This window comes from Dioscorea cayenensis, chromosome 19 (assembly GCF_009730915.1).
Source record: "Dioscorea cayenensis subsp. rotundata cultivar TDr96_F1 chromosome 19, TDr96_F1_v2_PseudoChromosome.rev07_lg8_w22 25.fasta, whole genome shotgun sequence".
NCBI lineage: Eukaryota > Viridiplantae > Streptophyta > Magnoliopsida > Dioscoreales > Dioscoreaceae > Dioscorea > Dioscorea cayenensis.
Window position 1 is genome coordinate 25,891,737 of NC_052489.1, and position 19,909 is coordinate 25,911,645.

Genomic DNA, 19,909 nt, shown 5'->3' on the forward strand with positions numbered 1-19,909 from the left:
AAATTACCTAAGCATTGGAGTGGAAAAAAAAAACATAGACCACTAAAAGTGAAAAACTTTAACCATATCTTTTCAATGGGATCTATCGATCCTGTCAAATAAGAGGAATTGTTGTGAACATAGCTAGGCATCAGAAGAATCATCAACAACCATTACTTGACAATAAAAAGATTTAACAAGAATATATTGGAACACGACATGTATAACACTAAACCACATCCCTCTTCAAACAGATAATTCAGGCTTTGTTCTTCTCAATGATGATTCGCACAAGTCCAAGCACAATACCCTCTCCCAATTCTTCCTCTTGTATATAGAGAGCGTATTGTGCTAGTTTCCACCTAAACAACAAAAAAAACAGCAGCAGCAGCAGCAGAAGCAAAAATTAAAATCAACCTTTATGAATGTCCATACACAACCAAGACATTATATTATAATCACCGTGAAATTTACCAAATCAAGGTTGCCTATGTTAAGAAAACTACTCTCAAGCACATCACCCACTGCAGGACATGTGCACTGATAAGCATGGAAATCAAATGCCAACAAGAAATCCACCAAAAGTTTCAATCTTGGCCCTATAAACAACGATCATTTTGATGGCATAAGCTCTCAAACTTCTGAACCAGCTAAATAAACCTTCTCCACGGATTCCTTAACAACCAACTTCTTCTTTTAGCTTCAATGAAGATCAAAGGAAACAAACTAGCAAGGCAAAGAAGAGAAACATGAAACCACTTCCTCAGAAGAGAGCCAATACCTTCGCGGCCTCATCCTTCGTCCCAGCAATGACAATGAGATCTTCTCTTCCATATTGATGAAAAACAGAGGACTAAACCCTAGCAAGCAAGCACGCATCATAGTAACAAGACTGGACTAGAGTGGCGGCGTGTCCGCGAGATCGAGGATTTTTAAAACAAAACCCTAATTTTCGGTTTGAAATTTTGCAAAAACATTTATATATATATATATATATATATATATATATATATTTGCCGCCTTCCACGGACACAACTCAACAACATAAAACTTAAAAACAAAACCCTAATCCTCAATTTGAAATTTGAAATTCTGTAATAATATATATATTTAGCACCGTTGGGTTATCCGGTTATGATCCCTAATATAAAATCTTGGGTGCATATAATATAATAGATCTTCATTATTCCATGTGTTACTCTGCCCTACATATTAAATTCGTATTCATATACGTAATAAAATAAATGCATTTGTAGAGCATGATAACACGTGGAATAATGAAAACCTATAAATAATTTATTCACTCTCGTTGTCTTGCATGCTGCCTTGCTTTTAAATAAGTGTATCTCAGTATTTTACCTTGTCTTACTTATTGACATTCTTAAAATAGTAGGTGCTTGTCGCCACTCATTAAAAAAAAGGTTTGAAAGGAGCTTTCACATAATCTGTTACTTAATGTTGTTAAAAATCTAGTGGATTTGTATTTACAAAACTTTGTGTTTAAAAATTTAGGAGAGTCAAATCTAATATTTGATTAAATGTATTTGTAATGCTGGATCATAGAATTTTGTGTTTGATCGGAGGGATTTGTAAATTTGGATTTTGAAAACATGTATTTGGTTTGATGTGTTTTTACCAGAATTACATGTTATTATAAATAATTAATATTTATTATAAAATATACAATTTTTTTTAATATAAATATGAATTCAAATTTCAAATATTACGAGTAATTAATATAATTAATATATCCTTAATTTATTATAATAAAATACAATATATTAATTATTTATTAAATTAATTAATATAATATACTGATTATATATTATATTACTAATATTAATTACACTATAATTATATTTATAAAATATTTTATAAAATATAATTATAGTGTAATTAATATAATTAATATAATATATTAATTATATTATATTAAGTCATGGGAGGGATTTACTATATGGAATTTTAGAATTCGGTCATTTTAGTCTAATTCCATAATCCCATGATTATTGGATTTAAAAATACAAAAAAAAAAAATTCAAATTTTTTGATACAAACAAAAAAATTCTCAAATCCATGAAAGTTTTAAATTCAGTCACACAAACACCTCCTAAATTGACAGCATTGGCACCGGAAATGAACACACTATAGTAACTTTTCAATCAAACTCCATGGGTTTGAACTTTGAAGCATCAGGCCATTTCTCAAGGATTTCTCCATAAAATATCTCCACTTGCCTAGATGTTTTTTTTTTTTGGTCAAATATTGTTGCTGGACGGTATTTAGAAACAGTGAAAACTGCAGAAAGTACTGTAGCAATGCACAGGTCACTAACACTGTATTTAGAAACAATCAAATATTGGTTACTGTTCACGCACGGGCAGTGTGCGGCCCGCAAAACTTCACTGGCAATTCTACGCGGCCCGCGCGGTTCACTGGCGATCCGCTGTGGTTCACAAAGAGGCTTGCTGCGGCTGCGTGCGACCAGCGCACTTCATTGGCGATCGGCACACTCCACTAACAACCTTGCGGCCGCGTGCGGCCGCGAACTCGGAAAAACACCTTCAATAGCTTCCTCGAGGCTTCAATGCTCCTCCCAAGGGTTCTCAAGGCTTCAAAGCTCCAACTCAAGCATAAAACACTACCAAACCCCTCAATTCTTGTTAGAATGGGATAAACAAACATACAACAATGCAAGACAACGATTTAGCGTGGAATACCCTAGAGGGAAAAACCACGGGACTCCTTAGTCCTTAGAGCCTCTTAAACATGCTTCACTACATTAACAATGGGATACAATGAGGTCTCTCTAGATACAACTAGAGGATAACAAAGAAGAAGGCACAATAACTCGAGAGCAAGCTCTTGGCACACATACATCATCAACACACATGATGGATAACAAAGAGAGACATCAAGAAGAGATTAAGGAAGATCAAACCAGTAGGCTGGGAGAGCTACCCGCAAGGATTGACTACCCGAAGTTGGGGTGAAATCCGGCACTGATTTGCCGACCGATCATCTTGCTTTGCTTAACCCTAGCCTCCTTTGTCTTCCTCTTCTTCTTGGTTTCCTTGCCTTCAAACCCTCACATTTTTTTTTTTTCTTTTTTTTTCTTTCAACTTGGGCCAAGCCCAATTATTTCTTCTAGCCCAAATGGGCTGAAACCCAACAAATATTTATATACATGCATTAATATATATATATATATATAGGTAGATAAAGATGAAGATAAAGATATATATCACAATGAGATTTATGCATCAGAATGTTATGCTTGCGGGTGAAACAGAATAATCAGTACTAAAGTCCCTTTTGGTGGAAATTTTCATAATTCAACTCAAGAAGATATGTACTCAATAATGTGAATATGCCTCTATGAAAACAACTTTCTTGATTACATCTTTTGGTCTTTGATTGCTCAGTTCAACCTACTTAGTCGTCTCCAGCACTTGCTATATCTTTTCTTGCACATGTTATTAGATAGATATTCAAAGACAGGAAGAAACTGAACCTTTTTTCTTTTTCCTGTTTATATTCAATGCAAATACTAAATACTCATCAATCAAATCACAACACAATTAGCAGATAATTTAACATAAATTAAAATTCTTGAGATTATGGCTTTTTTTTGTTGGTGGTAATTCAGGTTTCCAGCTCATCTATCATTCAACTGGTTGGAAGGGAGGAACTTTACTCATTGATGCATTCATTCAGGCACTGTTATTTGGATGTGATTATAAGTGGATACAGGGTAAGTATGAAGCAATGTAACTAGACAATCTTCAGGTCTTATCAGCAGAAAAGGTGAGAATTCTGTGGCTCTTCAGTTACTTGGGAAGTTTTGCCTTTTTATATCTAAATTAATTGTTTGCGCTACTTTTCTAATATATACATGTGTGTTTTCAAAATATAATTTTATATATGAGATTTTTTTTTTAATTAAACTTTTTATGTGTATCACATCGATGTCCCATTCGCTGATGTTACTGGTATTTGTAATAATGGTTTGGCTGGATTTGAAGCCGAAGGATTTAGTTGAGTGAAATTGGATCTTGGAGGTTTGGTGAATAATTGAGTTATTAACTCTCTCAGTGGATAAAACATCACCAATTGCAAATTTAATCTACTCGAACTTCATTTTAATCAGGTGATAGGCTTCCAACAAGTACTCATATATCCATCCTAAATTGACAAGAGAATCCATCCAATTTGTGAGGCTTATCTACAAAATTTCATTTTGTTTTTATAAAAAATATTATGTGCAAACATGTCGCATCCAAGATGGCTCCCCCCACTTATAGTTTTTTTTTATATAAATTAAATCACGAAATATTATGTCTATTTCTACACATTATTTTTGTTTTTACATGAATAAATCATATGTCAGATATTTACGCTCTCGTCCTAGATGAGCTGAAACTCGAATATAACACTTCAGTAGGACGTAAACATTCTATTAAAAAACTTGAGTACCAATAGACCAAAAAATTATTGCGACATATTATCTTTTAATAAATATATTATTTTTTTAAAATAAATAAATAATGAATCAACTCATATATAACGTCAAATATATATATACATACACAAAATAAATTAGCTGGACCAAGAACACAACATCAAATCATTCGAGATCTACAGCAACAGCGACAGTCACAATGTTCAATAAACCATGCTTTAACATGAAAATGCATAACTAGCTTATATTTCAATCCAACCAGATACACATTAAAGTCAATTGGAATAAACACATAGGGACGGCAAACTCAGGCTCAGGTAAATACTAGGCTCCACTTCATCCATCCATTCAGACTTGTCTTTAGATCAAGAAAAAAACCAACACAACATTTAGAAGCTGACATTTGAACAAATGTCTACCTTGAGTTTACAACAACGTGTGTATGTGTGCTTCCTGTAAATTATGTGATTAGTGCATTTAATATGTCATTAAAATAAAGTGTCACAAGATTATTCTCACTGACAACTGCGTGCACTGATAGTTACCGTAAGGTTGCACAACTTTGCACTTTGCACAGAGTACATGTAGAGGGTGACAACAGCTGGGTTTTTTTTGGACAAAGTACCCCATAAAATGCCAGGGCAGCCCAACATGTTTTGTTCCCTTGGTTTTCTTTCTACTTTATAATTTTACAGAACATATCAATGTTATTTTTCATTGTTATTTATCGTTTAAGCAACAGTTGTGCATTTACAAGAATATATATATATATATATACCTTAACTTTAGTTTGCACAACCACTTTTAATTAAAAACACTTCAAATAGAGAGACAAAAAAATCATAAAGATTCAAACTTTGTTACAGAATTTCCCAGAAAACACAGAAGCATATCCATATATTTGCAAAGCATGAATACACATACTCAAACACTTGTATCTTTCATCAGGCTTCACTTCACCATCTCATTTTCTTTATACAACCAACTACAAGGAATTCCATTTGGTTTTATTCCTTTCAGACTATTGAATCAACACAAACAAGAAAAAACATAGCAAATTCTGGACTTTGACTACAACCAACCTATCTTTCAAAAAGAAGAAAACACATGTACACATCATCACAAGTTCTTGTATTACCTTCTTTTATGATATATATTATCTTCATGCCTACATCACCCGCCATAGTCCAGACCTTTCTCCCTTCCATCATCTGCCACGTGGCAATATCTTTCAAACAAAAAAATCACAGTAAACGCCATTTCAACAGATCCCCCCAACTTTATTTTTATTTTTTAATATTTCTTTTTTTATTTAATATCAAACTTCCACATGATATTATTTATTGTCTTACATGGGCTAGATTACATATTTAATTTTCCCATCAAAAGGGAAAAAAAAAAAAGGAAAACAAATACAAAATAAAAATAAAAGAAAGAAATCTCAAAACATTTTTTCCACGCCAAAGCCTTGGAGCTTACGGAAAGCTCTCTTATACCCCGCCCTTATTAATCCCCACTCATTACCCAAAAGTACCCTCTCCCCAAGATTTCTCTTTTCCGCCCATTTTTTTTTAAAATAAACCAATAAATATAACCCCTATTATTATAATAATAATTTTAACACATAATAATAATAATAATAATAATAATAATAATAATAATAATGATGTAAAGATCCCGCCACTCACACTCACCGGTAAACCCAAAACCCCGCCTTACCACTAGGCGGAAAAACGACCGAGAAAACAAAAAACAAGAGTCGAGGGTATTCACGTCTTTTCGTCTCAGAAGGTAACGACTTCCAGCGAAAAATCGGCGGCATCGAACTCGCTGAACTCGACCTCGCCCCAGCACTGTGATTTGGGCCACCCAAAGTTCGTCAAACTTAACGGCATCAGCATATCTTCTTCATCCAAGCTCAGCCCGAAAGCATCCACGTCTCCGAACGCCAGATAATCGAACGGCGCCTGATCGCCGCCGCTCCGGAGCACCGACGTCGGCGATGTGAACAGTAAGGACACATCCTCGTTGATTAGGTTCACTATGCTCTCCGCCGTTGTTGTTGTTGTCGTCGTCGTCGTCGTCATCGTCGCCGGCGTTACTGCCTTCGAGGTGGGGAAGTTGGTGATCGCCTTATCACCCTTGAGCCTCAAGGCAGCGCTATCGTAAACGACAGCGGCTTCCTCGGCGGTGTCGAAAGTCCCGAGCCAGACTCGTTTTCGCTGGTACGGATCCCGGATCTCTGCCGCCCACCGTCCCCACGGCCTCCGACGGACCCCACGGAACCTTTTTTTCTCGACCGGCCTCGTCGGAACCCTCTTTGACACCGGCCGCCGCCGCGGTTCTGAGGGGACAGAGGCCTGGATCCCGATCTCGTGCACACATCTCTTCACTCTCCGCCTCGGGGGGAAGACTCGACCCTCGTCGTCGCTGGAGGACGAGTCCGTAGCTTCCGGATCCACGAAGGAGATGCGCACGAGCCTCGACTTCGCTAGACCTTTGCCGGAAATCATGCTCCTCGGGGATAACACCTGCTGGGAGAGTTCGCCGGAGATACAACCGTGGCCCTTGCGGTTCATCAGGCAAGGCCACAGATCGAACGGCTCCGGGTGATCCGAGGTATCATCTAACGGTGAAGATTCGAGGTTTAGGGTTTTTGCACGATTCGAAGGGAAAACAGAGAGGGAGAAAGAAGAGGGTAGAAAAGCATAGAAGGTGGTGAAATGAAGCGCAGAAGGAAAGTATGAGAGGGAGTGAAGGGTATATATGGGATATCAGATGGCATTTGGTACCATCATTTTGAATTACCATAATACCCCTCTTTCTTCGCATCCAGCTGGCTTCCTCTGACGCGTACCGGGTCCTTCTCCCAATTATACCCCTGAAACGCCTCACATTTCGCGAATCACAAGGAGGATCTTAACAAGATAAACGGTCGAGATCCCTCGTCTTTTGTTTTTCCAGGACTGAGATTTGACCGACTGTTTCCCTTTGGTGAAATCCGAGACCTGGCAGTAAAAATTCTAATAATCATAATTTATTTATATACTTTAAAAAAAAAAAAAAAAGGTTTAAGTCTGTTTTTGATGAGATAAGTGAGGGGGGTGTTTTGGTACTTTTGGTAGCTCACTCATATCGTGGCTGATTTCCCACTCACAGCCGCCTTTGCGGGTCCCCCACCAACGCTAGGCACGCGTCCGTCCCGCCCCATTATCTCGTAGACTTCTCTTGCTGGCACAGTTTAAGTCACCGAAATCTCCTCCGTGCGCAAAGGATTCACCCATTCGCCTTTTTACGTGCTTTTTCCACCGTCCAAATTCCCTACTTGTTCGCGGATCACTCGCGGGTGAGTTTAACGCTATCCTATGCCCCGGGCAATGTGAAATTCCTCGGCGAGGATAATGGCAATAGCGTCATTCACCACACTGGTCGTTACGGTCGTCCACGTCAGCTACTATGTCAGCGCTCACAGCTTGTTGCTTGGACAGAGAAGATGCTGCGGATGGTTGACACGTGTTAATAAAAATTCCTGACCGTTGGATCGGCGAGAGTTTGAGAGAAAGTTAAAAAGAAAGCGAGTGGGAAACCAAAGCCCGCCACAAAGCAGAGGAAGGGGGTGGGGTCCCTTGTCGGGCCTGGTACATGCTTTGCCGACCGCACGTGTGAGATCGCAAGCGGCAAATCAACGAAGATTGATCATAGCCGTCCATTTAGTGTACAGACAACAAGATCGTATGGGTCCTACTGAGTAAGCCTTGTGGGGCCCGGAGGGTTTTCACTGAAGAGTCACAGGAGTGGCCATGTGAATCAATGTAGTAATGTTCTATGGCGGACCGTGGTGGTGGATGTAGGATAAATAGAATTTTTTATTTTATTTTATTTTATTTTATTTTGGTTTAGTGTGAGATTAGGAATTGTTTCTTTTGGTGCTCTTAATTGGTGTTATTTAATAGTAAAACTAATAAAACAAGCTTTTTGGTGATCTCTATTGTACCTTAGCTTTATCTTTTTTATGGAATCCCAACCTACCCTTGATATCTCAACCAGGTTTTCTTTTCATATGATCCCTTGAAACATGTATATTTATATAATATATATACTGTCACATTTTTTACAAAGCATAACATAGCATCACATTTTACACTAGTTTGAATGTTTTCACAACTTTCAGTAAAAAATCAAAATATCTTTAATGAGCAAGAATATTAACTTCTCCTTCTATTTCAAAATAGTAAAAATAAATAAATAAAAAATAACACTATTAATTTCTCTATTTTATAGTTATATAAACCAGTTAAAACTCTAGTAGCTCATGCAAAAGTATAAATTAGTTGTATGAGCTATAAACAAAATTATCATTCTTTTTAAAATAAAAAAATAAAAAATAAAATTTAGGTTTAGTTCAATTTGATAATTTGAAGTAACAAAGGCACCATAACAAGGTTTGAACTCTTTCAACCCAATAAAACATCGCTATCATGTCATGTGATTAATTTATAAAGATAGTGTGTATAAAAAACACAAAGCTTGTTATTCATTAATGCCACGTATGAACTTTGGCTCATGAGAAGTGGAAGAGACGAGAAGCTAATTAATTAATGGAACTCGGAGAAAAGGAATCCAAAATGATGATCCAAATTAAATTGGGTTGGATTCGAATCTATTTGCTGGTTTTTGTGACTTCGGCTGCTTCTAGGCTCGCTCATCTCCCTGATTATGACCGCTTTATTTCTTTCTTTTTTATTTTTATTTTTAAATATGAAAACCCAGATGTACAACTGTAAAATTAATACCTTAATATATTTGTATTTTCATTTTATATGATCTAAAGTTTGAAACCACTTTCTCAACACATAAACAAACACTTTAAATAAAAAATTTAATATCAATAGATCATGAAGTTATTGATCAATCAAATATCCAATAATTTTTTTTTAATTTTTCTCAAAAAAAAATTTATATCTAATTTCATCTATCATAAATCCTATGTGTTTGAATTTTTTGGTGATTAGGATATTTAATTTTTACCAATATTAATAAAAAATTATTCAATTTCCATATGATGAGCGAATTTTATATATACACATATTATTATAAATTTTAATACACTAATTATTTTAAAATATGTAACTATCTCCAAATTAGAAAAACAGTAATTTTTTCCATTATCACGTAAGAGCACTGATGACTGATGAGGTTAAAAATTAATTATTTCTCAAAATATTAATTGAGGTTGGTACTGAGTTATTCATCTCCACAAACAAATCTAGTATGTACAAAGAATACTATAATATGCACAGGTAATTATCAAAATATATACAGGGGAGATGCGGAAATCAATATCCACCACTAATAAAAAGAACTATAAAAAAATTTAATAATTATATTATATATTACATGAATTTAAGAATATAATTTTTATATCAATTAAAAGTCAATCTCTTTAAGAATATTTATTTATTAATAGATATTCCCTTTTTGTTAACTCCTGCCTTGAAAGAACCATCAATCAATAACTTATTTTTTTTTCTATACGGACTTATTACTCTTTTTTTCGCTGTTTTTCTTTCATGTATTTTCTTTATCTTATTTACATTATCAAGAGCTTCTTTTGCTCTTCTTCATTACTTTTGATGGGAAAAAGATAAGAATAATTAAAAGATGGTGGATGGATTAGGAAAATGAAAATGTCAACTGATGTGTGAGAGAAGCTATAACCTTTATTTGGTGAATCAAATCTATTCAACTTGTCTTCTTTATGACCATTTATTATTCTAAGTTTCCAACTCATTTAATTTGTCACATAATAATATGATCTCATCCAATTAACTCTTCTTTTATCTAAGTTTTCAACCTTGGTTTTATATTTATAAATCTTAATTTTGTGACTTGTTTAGAGTCCTGGTCATGCCTTGGTCCCCAAGTTTTGGGAATTTCTTGCCCTTCAATCTTATACACTTACTAGACAAGGGAGTCTAACATGTATAGTAACTTTGTATAGAGAGTTATTTGGTCATTTCAAGGCAAATAAATAAATAAATAAATTTTGAAAAACCACATAAAAAAGCCATTGTTGTATATGCTTTTAAAAATATCTATTTCCATTCATTTACATATTTATACATTTTAAACAGTATGTTTTGTTTTATTAATTTTTATATATCTAAAAAATTTTATATATGAAAAACACAAAAAAAAAAAAATCATTAAACATTATAAAAACAAAATTCTAACATAAATAGAATAAAGATTTGTTCAACAGGAAACCACTAATAATCTATTGCTAACTCACAAAAAAAATCACAAAAAGACAAAGGGTTCCAAATTTGACTCCGACAATATTATTTACTAATAATATAAACACTAAAATATATTGCTGTTCATAATATTGCTATTTCTGATGAAGTGTCTTATTAGATGAATAATATATTTTTTTTATTTTTATAATTACATAATAGAATAATTTATCTTTATAGAGTTGTTCTTTTGTCAATTAAAAAAAAATTCACAAATGACCTTTTCATTTTCTCTTATCTAGAGCTTTCAGGCAATTTAATTAGCCAAAATTAACTCACCATCTTTTCCAGGAAATATTTGAATTAATTTAATAGAATATATATATATATATTTAATTGGGCAATGTTTTACTTTGGCCTTGAAAATGATATAAGAAAATTCAGTATCAATCATGTTACTTTCATGTAGTAAACATCAAGTTGGCGACCAAACTCAATAAGAGAATGAATTAAGTATTGCCACGTGTATCACTTTTGTATGCATGGGGCCTTCATTAAAGTCACCTTTCAATGTCCCGATTTGTTTGCGTGATAGTCCATGATGAACAAACATTTCATTCAACTTTTGTTTTCTTCCATTTTAATAAATTTATGTGATGTTATAACTATTTTTTATGTTTAATTTAAACTTTTTTTATATTATTGTTGATTTAAAAAAATTGATTTTTTTCTTTATAGAATTTAATTATTTTTTAAGTTTGAAAATACCATTTTGTAAAATAAGATATTAATTATTTGGAAAAACAACATGTAAAAGAAACTAACAGTGAAAGTTATTCTTAAAAAAGCATGATACATGCATTTGAGAGACTAATATATGTATTAATAAAAATCCCAAATTTAAACCCACAGAAGTTAATTTACTTTTATAATAAATTTATCAGTCATAAATATCAATATAATATTTAAAAATTATTAACAAATAATCAAATTTTTATCATACGTATATAATTATTAAAGTTAACTTATGTGGGATGAAAATTAGATTGAAAAGTCAACTTATTTTCAAGTGGAAGAATATTAAGGACCTAAGAAATCACTTTCATTTACTAATTAATTAATTAATTAATTAGTTTATGGTCTTTTTCACAAGAAGAATTGGCCATATGTAACTTGACGTTCAAGGGAAAAGGAATTTTGATGCTTTCACTAGAACTGATCCATTAATTGAACAATAAACCAATTGTAGTTTGAATTAGCTAGTTATAAAACAAATAAGTACATAAATATATATTTTAGTTTGAAATTGGAGACTTGGGTACACTGTTGGGCATTATTATGAGTTGCTACTTTTATTTTTTATTTTTTAATTATATAATAAAGTACAAGGTGTTGGATATATATGTGAAGCTCTTTCCTATATTAAATGCAATTAAATATAGTAAAGTTTTCAGCTTTAGACTATATATGCCAAACTATGCATGCTTATATAATTATTTTTTTTTTTCATCCTTGCTTAATGTGTTTATATGTTATCTCAAGTTAATTCTAACCAAGTTATTTTGAATTTCAATTCAATTAATATAAATAAAAATAAAATATAACTCAAATTATATTATTATTGTTATAATTAAGTAATTATTTGATACGGTAGGATAATTTAATAGGGAAAATATCATAATTAAAATGAAAGATACAAAATAATTTTCCAAAACCAGGACACTAATATTCACAAACTAAATAACTAATAAAAAATTCAATCATTGTTTAAAAAAAATCATAGTATTGGTCTTATGCAATTAAAAGTTTGATTTGGACCATGTTTAAACTCTAAATTTGTTAACATAAAAAAAATTAGGAAATTAATATATACATGGTAAATTACCAAAAGACCAAGTGAAGATAAAGACAAATATTGAACTCAATACAACATGCTATGATTTAAACTATTTCATTTTATCTATTTTTACTTTTCATCAAATCAAAACCTTAAAAGTTACTAATCTCTCATGGTCATAAACATACTCTTGCTTGCAAGAACCAACTCCTTGTTTTAGTGAAGCTTAAATGAATGACAACCATGAACCATCTCAAGTGATCAAAAGACTTAAAAATTTAAATGAAGGAATCCATGCTTGAAAGTGAAGCAAGTCCCCATTGGTCCCAAAATTATTGAAGTGTTAGTGATTGCAATCATGATGAAAAGAAGGGAAAGGATATTAATAAAAACATATATATATATATATATATATAAGATATTCTATAATCAAAGCTTAACCTCTCATTCCATGGCACATCATAAATGCAAGCCTTATCTAAATATCTGTATCATCAATACCAAACAAAGATCCTTTTCCCAACTTTATGACTATTTCCTCTTTTTTTTTTTTTCTTTTTTTCTGAATATCAGTCAATTCATGATGTGCTACTTTCTTTATAATGGATTTTTTTTTTTTTCTTTTTTTGGATTTTGAAGTGATTATTGGAGCAACTTAATAACACCATTGCCATAAAAAATATGTTACCACTAACCATACATTAACTTATCTAATGCTAGTGCTTGGGTGTAGTTGCTAAATATCTTGATTAATTGTTGAAAGGTGATATATTTATTTATTTATTTACAATTAGTGCTGTGTTGATTGTTACTAATTATTTTAATTTTATGGAGGAAATGGTTTTATTAGAATGAGAAATAGTTTGTTATAGGGAAGTATTAAAAAAGGTTCAATGGGTTTTTGGTCTAGTGATATTAGCCCCAATATGAAAGGTTTTGGGGTGAGAAATTCAAGTTCCATTGGACATGGTTATGACAGTGGATTTTCGATTGTGAGTGTAGATTTATAGCATAAATCCTATATTGGTTAAGTAGAAATATACAATTAAACGTTAAATTCCCAACCATATGCATGTCTACATGTGTTTGTCACATTTGCCCAAAAAAAAAAATAATAATAATGATTTGATATAATTATATGAAATAATGAGGTAATATAAGGAAAAAAAAACTTTTTGACATTGTAGACATACTCCACAAAGTTAATTATATGCTAATGTTTGAAGCTTCAAGTACAAACTAATTAAATTAACAATGATTAGAACATAGCTTTTCAAATTTAACACTAATAGACATTTCACATTATTACCTCCTGTATAATAGTTTTGATGTGAATTCAATAAAGTTAATATATAATATTTAATTTAGTTTAATTCTTTCCAAGTTTTAGATTCATCTCCAAAAGTTAAGGGAGAAATGAAAGTAGGATGGTTAGTCTAAAAAGATAAAAGAAGCTTCCTAACAAATCACAAGTGGATGGTTTAGCTCCTTGTGCTTATCATAAACACAGTAAAAGCAGTATTGTCATAATATTTTCATAAAATATTAACAATAGATAATCTCTTTCCATATTCCACTCATGTTTTTTATTTGTTTTTTTTTTCTAACATATTCCATAGACCTTATCTTTTATGACAAGTGTAAAACAATTAACTAAATTAACTAGGAAAAAAAATCTCACTATAAGTCTAATGATATTGACTAGTTTGATGTTCAATCATGCAGATGGTTTTATATTTTCCTTTATTTATTTATTCCTTCAAAAATTAAGGTTTTTGAGGTTTTGGAAGGGAGATTTGAACAACAAATAAGTTTATGTTCATGATGATTAAGATTGAAAATCATGTATAATAATGTATTTGATGGGAATACTTCTTCCAAACTGTGGTAGAAGCATAGGATATTTAAATACAAATGCAAATGAATATGACCGTACTACCTTTAAGAATATATATATGACTCATATGTACAGGAGTATTTTGGTAAATTACACCGATATGGTTTATATATATATTTATGTAATATGTAATCCTAATTCAATTCTAATATAAAAATCGATAGCAGCTCCGCATATGAGGACACATACATACTTTATCAAATTCTGTTAAATCTCGTATTTTTGTGTGATTGCTTTCGGATTTTTCTTTTTCATCATTGTTCTATTTATAAACATATATAAATGTATATATATATATATATAAAATAAGAAAAAACCACTAGTGCACAGTATACTGCCCAAGTAGATGTGTTTGTTGTACTTGTATCAATGATCAGTATTTTGCATGCATGAAAAGGCCCAAACTTCTAATGAACAAAAAATAAAATTTGCATTAAAAAATTTGCTGAAAATCAATCTCAAACATCAACAAGCAGCAATTCAAGCTAAAATAGAAAAACATTGTCAATCTTGAAAGCAAAGCTCTCTTTGCTTCTCTGCATTTGAGATAATGAATCTCAGAACATGCATGCAAATTAAAGCCTACAAATCTAGTGCAACAAAGTGATAGATTAATGAAAACCAGTAACATTTTCGGTAGTAGCACTCATCATCTCTATCTTCTACCTTCAATCTTCTCTTCGGAAGCTGAGCGATTTCCGGAATTCGATTGCCTGATCTCCTCGATCAAATTAATCACTTCGTCGATATTTGGCCTTTGATCTGGATTTCTAGCAACACATGACATTGCAATTTGAAGCATTTGAACCATCTCTTCTTCAATGTTTGGAAATCTCATCAATTCTGCATCAAACACCTCTGAAGTCCACTCTTCGCGTACAACAGATTGGACCCATCTCGGCAAATCCAGTATTTCATCTTGTCTTGCAGATTGAAGTGGAGATTTTCCAGTTAGCATTTCAAGCAGCATTACACCAAAGCTGTAAACATCAGACTTCTGTGTGAATTTCCGGGTTTCGACGACTTCAGGAGCTCTGTAGCCTACCATTATACGAGAACGAGTCACAGGGAAGTTCATCAGTGAACTCAGGCCGAAATCAGAGACACATGCTTCGTAGTTCCGGCCAACAAGAACATTGGAGGATTTTATGTTGCCATGAACAAACTTCCCATTGGATTCAGAGTGGATGTGTTTTATGCCATGTGCTGCTTCAAGTGAGATCTTTACTCTTGTGTCCCAGTCTAGTGGAGTTCTTCCACTTCCTCTATTTCCTGTTGATCAAATATGAAAGGAGGTAGCAAAGATGCATCAGCAATTAACAATTTCTAACATGGAAAATGGCAATCTGAAAACAGTGAAAAATCTGATGCTTAAAATGTGCGTTTAGAAAGATATTTGATTTCAAAATAATAATTGCTCAAAGATATCTTCGGAAGTTGTTAATTTTGCAGATGTTTATTGGAGCATGGAAGCGTTAATGTTTTGTCACAGTTGCTGTATCTCAGAAAAGGAGTTTTTAACTCTGATACTAAATTTGTCAGTCATCAAGATGAATTCTAAATTTCTAAACAACCTAAACAACAATGTGTTTAATGAATGAATAAATCATTATTACAAAGTATGCAATTAGATTGGACAAAAGAAGCAGAGCATGACATCTTAGCAATTGAAAATAAAATTTCTGTTTTTACATGATACAAACATGTCAGTCTTGCAAACAGATGGACACATATCAAGCAAGAATATAAAAGTTTTATAAATTGAGAAATCTGAAACATAAAACAATAGACAATCTGTTCCTACAACAACCATTCCTAATTTTACATAGTGATGCAAATAACATTAGAACTCATAACAGGCGAAAAACTGCTGAACTAATTGAGAGAAGCAAACACAAGTATGTTTTATCAATGAATTTTTGGCAAGAACATACCATGCAAGAGAGCTGAGAAGCTGCCATCAGGAACAAAATCAGAAACCACAAGCTTCTCATCCTTGGAGTAGTAATAAGCACGAAGCGCTGCGACATTAGGATGCTTCCCTAGCCTCCCTATTATCTCCATTTGTTGTTCAAACTCTCTCTTTCCTGAGATCACCTCCTTTAATCTCTTCACCACAACCATAGTACCATCCTCAAGAACAGCCTTGTAAGACGTTCCACAACTTCCTTTTCCTAGTACTTCAGCAGAAGCTCTCAATAGATCTTCTAAATCAAAATTATCAAGAAAGCCCTCAAAAAATGTCAACTTATTCTTTTCTGCACCTTGAACACCACTAGTGGACTCATCTTTAGGCTTCACATTTTTACCAGCATAAGAACTCTTCTCCTTTGATGCTCCACCACCTTTACCACCCTTCTTCTTGAAAATGAATAAAAAGAGAAGCATGATTAACATCAAGAAACCTGCCAGACCTCCGGCAATGGTTCCAATTGCGGCCCATGAACCTATTTTTTTGGCGAAATGTTTGTGCTTTGGAGGAAATGCTGATAGGTTTGCGACAGGTGGAAAAATGGGAGATGGTGAAGGAACTACTGAGCATTGCAGTAAAGGAGGTCCACACAAAAGAGAGTTTCCAGTGAATGACAAAGTAGGGAACTTTTGTAGAGATGAAGGAATGGAACCATCAAGATTGTTGTAACTCAAATTCAAATGTTTCAACTTTGAAAGTTTCAGGTCAGGAATAGGTCCAACGAGAGAATTGTTCTGCATATTCAATATGCTAAGTCTATCAAGCTTTTGAATTCCCACAGGAATTTTTCCAGTGAAGGAGTTGTAGGAAAAGTCAAGAACAATGAGGCCAGAAGAGAACAATGCAGGTAAATTTCCAGTAAGCTTGTTCTGTTGAAGATAGAGATATCGAAGAGAAGGAAGTGAGGAAATGTCAGCAGGAAGATTACCGATGAGGAGGTTCGATCTTAGGCTCAAGACTTGAAGTGAATCTAGCTTTCCTAGACTGTTTGTAGCAATTGAACCGAAAAGGCCTTTTGCCGGTAGTCGAACAGCAAGAACATGAGACTGGCCTGCTGAACATTTGACACCAATCCAAGAGGAACACACTGAAGTGTTAGCCTCCCAATTCAGTCTATGACCATGGTGAAGTGCAGCAGCAAAGGCAAGCAGAGCTTGTTTGTCAGAATTCAAGTCAGCATCAATAACTAGAGCCTGAACACATAGGAGAAGGAAGAGGAAAGAAAGCAAAGAACACATCTTGTAGTCAAAATCAAAATGATTGATACTTTGGGTGTCTCTATAAATGGTTCTTCTTCTTCTTCTTCTTCTTCTTCTTCTTCTTCTTCTTCTTCTTCTTCTCCTCTTTGTCCTCCTGTAAATGTTTTAGTATTAGAAAGAAGAAGAGTAAGTTGCAAGAGTTGTGAGAATCAGAAATTAGTGTAAAGAAAAGCAAATGAGGTAATCAGATAGCATGAAATTCAAATGCTGAAGAATCACTTTCTCAACAAAAACAAAAGTATAGTACCAGAAAAGCAGAGATGGAGGAGAGAGCCTTCATTTTTACAAAAGCAAAGAGCAGAGAATGACCCCACTCTCTCTATATCATTCAAAAAGGAACTTATCTTCATTCCAAAAACAAAGCTTGAATTAAGCAAGACAATGCATTCCACTTCACAAGTCCCTTGATTTACACTAATTACAATTTGAACACATCCTTAGCTAACATGTTCATTTATGAGCAGGCAAACTTAAACACCTTTTTCACGTAATGAGGTTGATATGCTTAAACACTGTGTTTATAAATAAAGACAAACAAAACTTTAGACAAACAATGAAGCACTGTTCAACAATATAATTAATGGAAGAGACCTGAAAACAGCCACGCAGAAAAGCAAAAAAGCAAAAAAGCAAAAGCAGCAGCAATGATTCTACCCACCAGAGTAAGAAAACCTACACCACCAAATTTCTCAAAAATATACTAAATCTTTTTTTTTTTTTATAATTTTTTCTTCTTAAAAAGAGAAAAAAGAAAACCAGAAATTCAAACCTGCACTATAACTGAGATGAAGAAGCTATATACTCCATAGCTTCAGTGAGAACCGAAGGCGTAGGAAACAAAGCAAAGGAAATGGAACTGAGGTGAAGGAAGTGGAGAGAAGGTTGAGAAGAAGCAGAAGCTCAGATCTCAAGAGAGGGTGAAAGCGCCGAGAGCTCCATTGAAAAGCTGGAAGCTTTGGAGGAGGTGCGCTATCCTCATACTACGGAGTTCGGTCCGCACAAGTGAAGGAAATATATCTGATTCATCTCCTTCTCTACGAAATTACCGAAATGTCCCGAGAGAGATTTTTATATAGTTTAATATATGTATTTTTTTAATATATATATTTTTTGTACTGAAGTCAGAAAGGGTATGGAACTTTTAACCAATAATTGATTTACATTGTTGTAATTTTCAAAAAAAACTTTTAAATAATAATTTAAGAAAATAAAAAAAATGTAGATAAAAAATAGTCCTTAACTTTAATAAAGAAGAGTTGTCTCTTTTGTTCTGGTCTTGGGACCATTTTTTTTTTAAAAAAAAACAAAATACTGTGACCATATGTCGCACAAGTAAAAAATAAAATATAACATTTAGGAAACACCACATATAAGTCACTTTAATTCAATATTTTAAATATTGTTTGTGAGCCCCTGTTTAATCCTAGGTGTTTGATGTTATATTTAGTCTTAGTCATTGAATTTTTTGTTTTAAGTTTTTTGAAATTCTAACCATCGCTTTGCTTACTTTTGATTTAGTCTCACCATTTAAAAAAAAAAATTAAAATCTATTCCCTTGTCACAACGTGATTCCGATAACAAAAAACGAGGAACTCACTTTCATATGTACTTGATTTCGACTGTTTGAGGGCATTTTGAAAAAACTTATTCGAGTTGGAATTTAAAATTTTTAGGTGTTAATTAGATAAATACATACATATAAATTACATTATATATAACTTGAAATTTGTGGATTTTTGGACTTCAAAATATCTTTAAAAGAAAAAAATATGTGCAATTATTACAATTATTATTGATACATTTGTACATATGATATATAATTATTGAAATATTATTATTATTTTTATATATTTAATTATTTTATGTTGAAAATTTTGCGCAGAATGATGTAGTTGTTAATGAATTATTTTTTTTTGATTTATTTAATTATATATTATTTGAATTACACTGTTAAATATTTTATTTTTGAAATAATTAAATATATTTTTATTAAAAATGGGATCACCTAAATTTTTGTATTTTGACTTTGTCAAATGTTTCAAACGGGAAATATTTTGACACAATACTTGTAGTCTCCAAATTAACTTTGTAATAACACCACTACTTTTGATTAAACATTGACCGTGTCAATATGTACTCCGATATAAAAATTATAGTTTCCCACCGTTTTCCATCGATGAAAAATAACGGCCTCTATAACTCTAGCTGGGGTCACCGAGGGTAAAAATATAACATATGATAATTCTGGCTCAGATTACCGAGGGTAA

General features: G+C 32.8%; 2 protein-coding genes and 1 long non-coding RNA gene across 3 annotated transcripts; all 3 read right to left on the reverse strand.

Moving 5' to 3' along the window:
- Nucleotides 1-49: 49 nt before the first annotated feature.
- Nucleotides 50-967, reverse strand: LOC120283265. Its single transcript, XR_005543237.1, has 2 exons — nt 454-967; nt 50-341 (listed from the first exon to the last, which is right to left on the reverse strand). It is a non-coding gene; the product is annotated as an uncharacterized LOC120283265 (long non-coding RNA).
- A 4,616-nt stretch (nt 968-5,583) lies between these two features.
- LOC120250679 (pathogenesis-related genes transcriptional activator PTI6-like) lies at nt 5,584-7,169 on the reverse strand. Its single transcript, XM_039259510.1, has one exon. The coding sequence runs from the start codon at nt 7,018-7,020 to the stop codon at nt 6,226-6,228; it is 795 nt and encodes a 264-aa protein (XP_039115444.1). The 5' UTR covers nt 7,021-7,169; the 3' UTR covers nt 5,584-6,225.
- A 7,653-nt stretch (nt 7,170-14,822) lies between these two features.
- LOC120249943 (probable inactive receptor kinase At5g58300) lies at nt 14,823-18,659 on the reverse strand. Its single transcript, XM_039258657.1, has 3 exons — nt 18,412-18,659; nt 16,346-17,736; nt 14,823-15,683 (listed from the first exon to the last, which is right to left on the reverse strand). The coding sequence occupies exons 2-3, from the start codon at nt 17,619-17,621 to the stop codon at nt 15,067-15,069; spliced, it is 1,893 nt and encodes a 630-aa protein (XP_039114591.1). The 5' UTR covers nt 17,622-17,736; nt 18,412-18,659; the 3' UTR covers nt 14,823-15,066.
- Between the last annotated feature and the right edge of the window lie 1,250 nt (nt 18,660-19,909).